This window comes from Mauremys mutica, chromosome 1 (assembly GCF_020497125.1).
Source record: "Mauremys mutica isolate MM-2020 ecotype Southern chromosome 1, ASM2049712v1, whole genome shotgun sequence".
NCBI classification, from domain to species: domain Eukaryota; kingdom Metazoa; phylum Chordata; order Testudines; family Geoemydidae; genus Mauremys; species Mauremys mutica.
In genome coordinates this window covers 274,778,959-274,788,662 of record NC_059072.1, presented here as the reverse complement: position 1 = coordinate 274,788,662, position 9,704 = coordinate 274,778,959, and the positions used below count along the sequence as shown (strand labels likewise).

Here is a 9,704-nt window from a genome sequence, read left to right as displayed (position 1 = left end):
CGTGGGCAGGGGGAGCGCGGGGAGTGCGCGCCGGGGGCGGGGGCAGACGCGGCGCGGCGGCTTCTTGTATCGGCATGTGAGTCCGTGTGTGGCGCCCTGCGGAGCTGGCTGCCCCGCAGCCTGGCAGCGAGAGGCGGAAAGGGAGCAGCCTCCTGGTCCCTCCGTTAGCCCCCAGTGTGCAGACATCCCCCCACCTTCCTCCTACCCTCCCTCTTTGTGCGCCCCTCACCCGCTTCCTCTCCTCCCCCAGTCCCCCCCCCACCGCTCCGCTCTCTGCACCCTCCACTTGCCCGCCTCTCTCCTCCGTTCCCCGCCCCCCGCTCCCTCTCTCTTGTTCGCCCCTCCCCCCCCCACTCTCTGGTCGCGGGGAGAGCGCTGAGAGCAGCTTCGGGAGCCAGCCCTTGGCACCGCCGCCGCCGCCGCGCTCGATGTGTGTGTGCCGCGGGGGCTCGGCGCAGCCTGGGCGGGGGGCGCCGTGTGCGTGCGCTCCTTCTCCAGCCTTCCCGTCTGCGAGCCCCGCCGCCGCTCTCCTTCGCCCGGGCGGCTCGCACGCAGCGCACACCCCAAGCAGGCAGCTGGGTGGGTTGCAACAATGCTTGGGCCCTGGAGATTTCAGGCTCAGTAAGTATCGGGGTTGACTCCCCCACCCCCTTCCTGTCTGTGTCTTTTCGTGGCTTCCCAATCGCCCCCCTCCTCCGCAACTCCTCCCCTTCCCCCCTTTGGAACAGGATTTCTCCCGGCTCGGGTGCTGCTCAGTTAGGTGGCGGTGTCCGGCGGCTGCTGCTGCTGCTGTCGGCGGTACTGAAGGCTGCCTAGGGCCGGCCGTGCAGTGCGGTGAGCTAGGGTTTGAACTCTTTGGGGGAAAGCTCCCCCGCAAACTGTGACCCTCCACCGAGATCTGGCAAGGAGCGGCGCACAGCCATCACAGACGGGCTTCTCAGGCAGGATCGCAGCCCTGTATAGCACAGATTCAACTTTATTTTCTTGATCTCACCCCCCCCCCCCGTTGTTTTCTTGAAGGAGGAAGGGGGGAGGGGAAACTGTATTTATCTCCTTTACTAATCATAACTGAATTAAAGTTGCAAAACGCCCGGGAGTTTGATACTGTACGGCCCGGGCACGTTTCGCAATGGCTTTTTTCTTTTTTGGTTTGGTTTGGTTTGAAGATCAGGCGGTTAATGGATGAATAGATCTGCTCGGGCTGAGAAAGAATTTGCAAGGTAAATGCTATAACTAGAAAGATTGATGCAGCTTTGATGCAGTAAAGCCGTTTGTCTTCAGTAATTTCGATCCGGTAGACGTTTGGTCGAAATTTTATATCTATATCTATGTTCGCCAAGACGTCCGATTCCCTGCTGCTTCCCTCCCTCTGCTGCAAGTGCTAGATTTCAGCGTTGAACTCGCTGCCACAAGAGATGTCTTGCAGTAATGAGACTTATTTTTAGGGTGCGTTTCTCCAAGCGAGTGTTGCCGTGTGGAGTGACGCTCAGAGGTGGTTGACCGTAGAAAATGCAGTCTCAATGACTTATTAGTCTCCCCTCCACCCCCACCCCACCCCACCCCACACACAAATGTACATATTCCGGCTCTTAATATTATTTTTAGACAAGTAGAAGTAGGAGAAAGCGGCAAGGAGACAGACTGCAAGGGAGAAAGAAAATCGGATTTGTTTACTGCTAGATAAAATTCGGGTATTAAATCACTGACGTAGGTCAATGGTAGGATTTTTTTTCCCCCGTTGGCTTTCAATCAGTTCGGGTGTCTTCTCCCCTAAAGAATGAAGAGCACTGACAGCCATCCTTGCTTATAATCAGCATCTCCAATGCTTGGAGTGTTGGCGATTGTATATTTCCATGAGACCTAGTTAGATCTCTCCGCTTCTATTAGGCTAGTTTTACAAAAACATTGGGAATAAACAGTAAATATGCCAGTTATGGCTGAGCCTGCGAAGACGATCTTCACGTTTTATATTTTTTTTCACAAATTTTGGGTGAGTGGCTCAAACGTCCCCTTTAATTCTCTCTCGCGCTCGCTGTACGTGTGTTCATAAATATCAACCGAGTACGGTTACTTATGTGAGTGAAGATGCAAAACATGAATACTATTGCTAAAGAGAGCTAGTAAGTGCATTCAGTTACACGGTGGATGTAATTCATTGCATTGCCGGAGAAGTCCATCACAAAAGTTATGTTTTGTTTTTTTTTTTAATGCATATATATACAACCATTGACCGTTTTAGGAAAGAGGTGATTTGGGGGACCCAACAGGATTCTATGTGTTGAATTAATGTACATATCTCAGGTTTTTCTTTGGAATTCCGACAATGGCATTTCCAGCAATGGTTAAAAATAATCACGGTAGCACCTTGTGTCTCTAAAAGTGGGGAAAGACCTTAGCAGTGCGCTGTTCGCTTCAGAGGTTCTGAAAGGAAGAAAGGGGGGTGGGTAATAGGGCTGAGATGGGAAACCTCATAAAATGGTGCTTCTTTTCTTTTAAATTAGAACCGTGAAACCGAACTGACAGCCATTTTATGTATATTTATGAGGCCGGTCATGAAAAAAAATCCGACGAAACACTGAAATGTAGCACATATGAATAGAAACAGAACGGTTTCCAGTGTGACCTTACCTTTTAAAAATACAACAGACGTTTAACTCACTAGGAGTTGCCACATCGTCCTTTCAAGCAGATCCAATATTATCCAGGTTTTAAATCACTTGGAATTAGAAATGACAAAATTTTATTTTTAATAGCAACCTTCTCCACCCACCCCCACGCTAAAATAAATACATGAAAACTTTGTGCTTGGTTTATATTTCAAATCTTCATGCTATTATGTTGTTTTCTTTTCTCTTCTTGCCCTTACAGGAGTTAAAATGTATGCTTGCTGCTCTACAGTAACTTTGGAACAGGACCCCAACAAAAAAATGCATATCTGGATGCTGCAGACGATAGCGGTTGCTTTAACATCGCTAGTCCTGTCGTGGGCAGAAAGCATCGAGTATTATGGGGAAATCTGCGATAAGGCGTGTCCTTGCGAGGAAAAGGACAGCATCTTAACGGTGAGCTGTGAAAACAGAGGGATCATCAGCCTTTTCGAGATCAGCCCACCAAGATTCCCTGTCTATCACCTCTTGTTATCTGGGAACCTTTTGAACAGACTCTACCCAAACCAGTTTGTTAATTACACTGGGGCTTCGATTTTGCATCTAGGGAGCAATGACATACAAGACATCGAAACGGGGGCCTTTCATGGTCTGCGGGGCTTAAGGAGGCTGCACCTGAACAATAACAAGCTGGAACTATTAAGGGATGACACTTTCCTTGGTCTGGAGAGTTTGGAGTATCTACAAGTCGATTATAATTACATCAGCACTATTGAACCCAATGCTTTCAGCAAACTGCATTTGCTGCAGGTGCTGATCCTCAATGATAACCTCCTCTCCAGTTTGCCCAACAACCTTTTCCGTTTTGTGCCCTTAACTCACCTGGACTTGAGGGGTAACCGGCTGAAGCTCCTGCCCTTCCTGGGCCTTTTGCAGCACATGGATAAAGTGGTGGAGCTGCAGCTGGAGGAGAACCCATGGAATTGCTCTTGCGAGTTGATCGCTCTGAAGGATTGGCTAGACAGTATCTCCTACTCGGCTCTAGTGGGGGACGTGGTTTGTGAAACCCCTTTCCGCTTGCACGGCCGAGACTTGGATGAAGTCTCCAAGCAGGAGCTTTGCCCTAGGAGACTCATCTCGGATTATGAAATGCGACCGCAGACACCTTTGAGCACCACAGGGTATTTCCACACTACCCCGGCCTCGGTCAACTCCGTGGCCACTTCTTCCTCGGCTGTTTACAAATCCCCCTTGAAGCCCCCTAAAGGGACCCGTCAACCAAACAAAACCAGGGTGCGCCCCACCTCCCGCCTGCCCTCCAAAGACCTGGGATACAGCAATTACGGCCCCAGCATCGCCTACCAGACCAAATCCCCGGTGCCTTTGGAGTGTCCCACCGCCTGCACTTGCAACCTGCAGATATCCGACCTGGGCCTCAATGTCAATTGCCAGGAGAGGAAGATCGAAAGTATCTCCGAGCTACAGCCCAAACCCTACAACCCCAAGAAGATGTATCTGACCGAGAACTACATCGCCCTGGTGCGCAGGGCGGATTTTCTCGACGCCACCGGGCTGGATTTGTTGCACCTGGGCAACAACCGGATCTCGGTTATTCAGGACCGGGCCTTTGGGGATCTAACTAATTTGAGAAGGCTCTACCTGAACGGGAACCGGATCGAGCGGCTGAGTCCGGAGCTGTTCTACGGGCTGCAGAGCCTGCAGTATCTCTTCCTGCAGTACAACATCATCCGGGACATCGAGGCAGGAACCTTTGAGTCAGTCCCCAACCTCCAGCTCTTGTTTTTGAACAACAACCTGCTGAGATCTTTGCCCGCCAGCATTTTTTCCGGCCTGACTCTCTACAGGCTGAGCCTGAGGAGCAACCACTTCTCCTACCTGCCTGTGAGCGGGGTGCTGGACCAGCTGAAATCCCTGCTGCAGATCGACCTGCACGAGAACCCCTGGGATTGCACCTGCGACGTGGTGGGCATGAAGCTGTGGCTGGAGCAGCTCAACACCGGGGTGCTGGTGGACCAGGTCATCTGCGAGTCGCCCAAGAAGTTCGCCCAGAGCGACATGCGGACCATCAGGTCGGAGCTGCTGTGCCCGGACTACTCGGACATCATCGTCTCCACCCCTACCCCCTCCTCCATCCAGCTGCCGGGCGGGACCACCCTTTTCTCCTCCACCGTGCGGCTCAACAGCACGGGCGCGGCGGGGGGCGCGGCGCCCTCGGGCGGCGGGGGCGGACCCCCCTCGTCGTCGGTGCCGCTGTCGGTGCTGATCCTGAGCCTGCTGCTGGTGTTCATCATGTCGGTGTTCGTGGCGGCGGGGCTCTTCGTGCTGGTGATGAAGCGCCGGAAGAAGGGCCAGGGCGACCCGGCCAGCGCCAACAACTCCGACGTGAGCTCCTTCAACATGCAGTACAGCGTCTACGGCAGCGGCCACCACCACCACCCGGCGCCGCAGCCGCCCCGCCACCCGCGCGGCGGCGGCCCGGCCCTGCCCAAGGTGAAGACCCCCGCCGGCCACGTGTACGAGTACATCCCGCACCCGCTGGGCCACATGTGCAAGAACCCCATCTACCGCTCCCGGGAGGGCAACGCGGGCGAGGATTACAAAGACCTGCACGAGCTCAAGGTCACCTACAGCAACCACCACTTGCAGCAAGGGCCGCCGCCGCCCCCGCCGCCCCCGGGGGGGGAGGAGGAGCCCCTGCGGAGCCCCACTTACAGCGTCAGCACCATCGAGCCCCGGGAAGAGCTGCTCTCCCCGGTGCAAGACGCCGATCGCTTTTACCGGGGCATTTTGGAGCCCGACAAACACTCCTCCTCCTCGCTGGGCACCCCCGGCAATAATCTCCCCGATTACCCCAAGTTCCCCGCCGCCTACACCTACACGCCCAACTATGACCTTATGCGGCCCCATCAGTACTTGCACCCCGGGGCGGGGGACAGCAGGCTCCGGGAGACGGTGCTCTACAGCACCCCGAGTACTGTCTATGTAGAGCCCAACAGGAACGAGTATCTGGAGTTAAAAGCAAAACTAAACGCAGAGCCGGACTACCTCGAAGTGCTGGAAAAACAGACCACATTCAGCCAGTTCTGAGAAATCCCTCTCTCCCCCCCCAACAACCACAGCGACTCCTCCTCCTTCTCTAGAGTATTTGTATTTAACAACCACACACAAAAGAAAGAAACACAAATGCTGAACCCCCTCCCTCCCCCCTTTAACTCATTTTGTTGTAGGGTGAAGTGCCTTGGCACAGGATTTTCAGCTTCGGGGAATGATACTGAAAGGGTGTGCTGTTTCATTTTTATTTTTACAAGTAGGAAACAATCTATGGTGTAAACTGGGCACAACACTTGCTCTTGTGTGTTTGTGTGTCTGTGTGTTGGGGAGGGGGAAAGAGGGTTTACTTAGGTTGGATTGTGCGGGTTACAAGTACAAAAGTTATAGTCACTATCATTTTGTTGGACAGGCATTGCTTAATTTTATTTTCTCTTTGGTTGAAGAGTGCAGCGCACATTTTCCCCTTTTAGCTCTGGGTGAGTTTAAATGGCTTTTAAGGAAAGATTTGCACACCCGATTTAATACAAGGTTTCCTTTTTTAAAGGATGTGTTTGTATGCTTTCTGGACTTTTGAATTAAAAATATATATATTATGATCTTTAAAAAAGATCACCAGAGATGTGGACAAATCATTAAAGAGGGCAGAGATATATGATCCATAACTGGTTAGTGAAAATAACTTATTGATGAACTATAAAATATTTTATTGTAGCACCTATTTTTATATGTACATTAGCATTTCTCTTTCCTTCACTATTTTAGGGCCCAGTCTTGCAAATACTTACATACCCACGTAACTCTATTCATGAAAGTAGTCTTGGCATAGGCACGCATCCTGCAAACACTTAGGCAAATGAAAAACTTTGCTTAGGTGTAAAGTCCCATAGATTTCAGTGAGTAAGTAAAGTTAGCCACATGCCCAAAAGTTTGGAGGACTGGGGCCATAGTCAGTGCAACTGTTCTCATAAGTAAAGTTACATGGATGTGTAATTGTTTTTCAGGATGAGGCCCAGAGTCTGTGAATTGCTCAGAAGTGTTGCACTACATGCAGAGCTTTATTTCCAAAGCTGAAGTGGTATCAGGAGGACATTTTAAATTACTAAAATTAACAGTAATTATGACCAAATCTTAAAAGACAATCCAAGACAAGCAATCTGGTCAGGATAAAAGAATATTGTGTTAGGAGCCTCCTGCTAGGGCAACTAGTTGGACAAACTAGTGAGGGACATGTGGAAATTGTTGATTTTAGCAGGAAAATTATTTCTTTTCATTACTCAACCAAAATATAATGATTTGACTACTGTTGTAGCCAATTTCTGATTGTTTAGTCAAATGCAATTGCACTTGTACAGATCCATGTGTATACTGGCACTTTGAAAGACCAAATGATGGACTGTACACATCTCTAATATAATGTCTTTACCCCTTTGGGCATCAGGCAATTAAAAGGATATCCATAAATTCAGCATCACTGTAAGAAGGGACAACTGGTGTCTCATATGTATCCCAGCACATGTAATTTTTTAAAAATAATTTCTGAATAAACACTTGATAACTATTTCAAATGTAAGGACATCAAGTAGTGATTACATGAAGTTCACGATATCTTGCCAAAATCAAACTTTGCTATGTGAAACTGCCTGTACTAGCAATGAAGTCTGAACAAAAAGGAATTAACAGTATAATATGATGTGTCGTTCTTCAGGTTATTTTCAAAACACAATATATTGTAATTTATCAAGGTACCTGACATGGGTCAGAACTGGACATTGCTATGTGAATCACGAACATGCTTAAAAGTATAGTTCCATATTTACGTTTTTTTCCTTTCTAAAGTCTTCATTTAAGATATGGATCAGGGTAAGTGATATTTCACATTCTTTTTTACCTTTATCTCTTAGGTTATCATATTTGGTATTGTTTGGCCAGGATTTGCTAGTACATCTGTTTTGCAAAAGGGCTCTGTTCTGTGCTGCTTTTTCTACTTATGTAAAGTATGTGTCTTTATTTTTGTGTTAAACTGGCCTTCAGCAATTCAGGATGAATGATATGTTGGGATGTGTACTTCCCTTCCACCATGCCTTCCACTACCCAAACAAACAAAATCAAATGTGCATGACCCTACATAACTCTGGGCGGTTTGGTCAATGTACTGAAATGTGGATTTTAAATGTGAACAGGAGATCCTTCTTGTTTTATTGCAAAAGGAACAACACATGGCATTATGGTGTATACTGCTCTTGATCTGCAGCATATCTGTCATTGAAGTCAATGAGAGATGTAAGTGCTGATTGAGGTCTCATTCGGAAGTTTTTATTGAGCAAAAAACTTCCTTTGAACCATTGCCAAAGCCAAAGGGCCTTATTCTCTTCTCATTTACACTGGTGTAAATCAGGAGTAACCATTAAAGTCAGCAGTTACACTGGTGTTAAATGGCTACAAGTGAGAAGACAATTAAGCACATTGACTTGCACAGTGACTCGGAAGGAGATTTTCTTAGTAACGTCTGAATGTTCAGGGCAATATGTGGCCCTTCAAGTGTGAAACTTTTTGCTTGTGCACCCAAAATTCAAGTTGATGGGAGTTTTGGGTAGTTTCAGTAGGAATGCAGGATCTGGTCCTTAATGTGAAAGGTACATTTTACATGGCATTCTGCCACAAAGAGGCAGCATCCACAAGTGTGTAAATGCACAGGAACAGCTTGAATTTATGAGACCTGGGTGATAGAAATGCCTGAACATTCTTTTTATGTCAGAGTTCCTGATGCTGCTATTTCTGATGCCAGTAAATCTGCTGTCTCCATATTCTCTGTATACACTTGATATTTGAGATCAGGAAACATTCTAACAGTCCACATGCTAAAATCAGAATAATTAGTGTAATCCTCTTCAGTGCCCTACACCAACTACAGATAGCAAAAAAATTAAAATATTAGGAGAGCCATTATTGGAGAGGAAAATTAAACATAATCAATTAACCTCCAGCCACATAGTCATGAAGAAGAATTCTTAAAAGAGACATGAATTTCAAAAAAGATCATTTACTCATTAAGTATCCTGAAATACAACTAAGAGGGACATTTGATAACTCAGACCTTAATAGAAATGGGATTACCCATGCAGAGGCTACAATGATTAATTTTCTGAAGAAAATTATAGGTAGAAATAGGCGATGGAATGTCTGATCACAGAGGTAGTTGTGGTTGTGGAACAATTTATTTGTATGAAAATATGACCTTTGTTTTGCTAGCAGGATCAGTGAAACCATCTGCATGATGATCTGCTGAGTTAGTGCTAATCAAAAAAGTAAAAGTGTCAGAGAAAAAAATGTATTAATCCTTTTTTTTTTTAAGTTGAGAATTGTTTTAATGAGGCCATTTAGTTCACTTCCCCTTTTTGTCCAATTGTTGCCCTTTTGGACAAGATATGTTGAGTTTCCTGAGATGAAAGAGCCATATAGCTATACATTTTCTTTCAAAAGTTCATGTAAATCCATTATAAAAGAAATAAAGGCAAAAGAACCCTAATTTCTAAAATGTAAGTGCTAGAATCAACATACGGATTCTGATAATATAATATATAACATTTATTTATAAAAGCAAGTCAAAACGATTTCTTTATCTATCTTCTATATTCAGTATTTTGCCAACTGTTTAGCATACTGATGCAACATCATATATTCATAATTGTGCTTTTGGGACAGATTTTCTTTTTTGGGGTCCAAATTCTTTCTGTCTTTCTTTCACATTAATTTCAGAACATTCACCCATGTAATTTCTAGCTGTTTTTATAAATTGTTTTGAACACCAAACTTTGTGTTAGTTTTATCGTCAATTAAATATCTGACATGAAAGATGTTTCCACTTTTATATTTACAGTACCTATTTTTACACACTTTTCTCATGCTGAACTCACATTGATTTTCATGTCAGTTGTGGCTGAGTAAAACATATAGGATTGTGTCTAAAGACTGGTATATTTCAGTTTCATATATTTTCCATTATCTATTTATAGTACTAGATAACTG

At 46.4% G+C, this 9,704-nt stretch overlaps 1 protein-coding gene across 1 annotated transcript; it reads left to right on the top strand.

Annotated features, from left to right (window-relative positions):
* The first annotated feature begins 592 nt into the window (after nt 1-592).
* Nucleotides 593-9,437, top strand: SLITRK5 (SLIT and NTRK like family member 5). The gene is made up of 2 exons (XM_045010849.1): nt 593-621; nt 2,869-9,437. Exon 2 carries the CDS (start codon nt 2,877-2,879, stop codon nt 5,712-5,714), a length of 2,838 nt encoding a protein of 945 aa, XP_044866784.1. The 5' UTR covers nt 593-621; nt 2,869-2,876; the 3' UTR covers nt 5,715-9,437.
* Nucleotides 9,438-9,704: the final 267 nt, after the last annotated feature.

Excerpts from the sequence above, each read along its gene's own strand:
- SLITRK5 (XM_045010849.1), top strand. The coding sequence starts at position 2,877 with ATGTATGCTTGCTGCTCTACAGTAACTTTGGAACAGGACCCCAACAAA.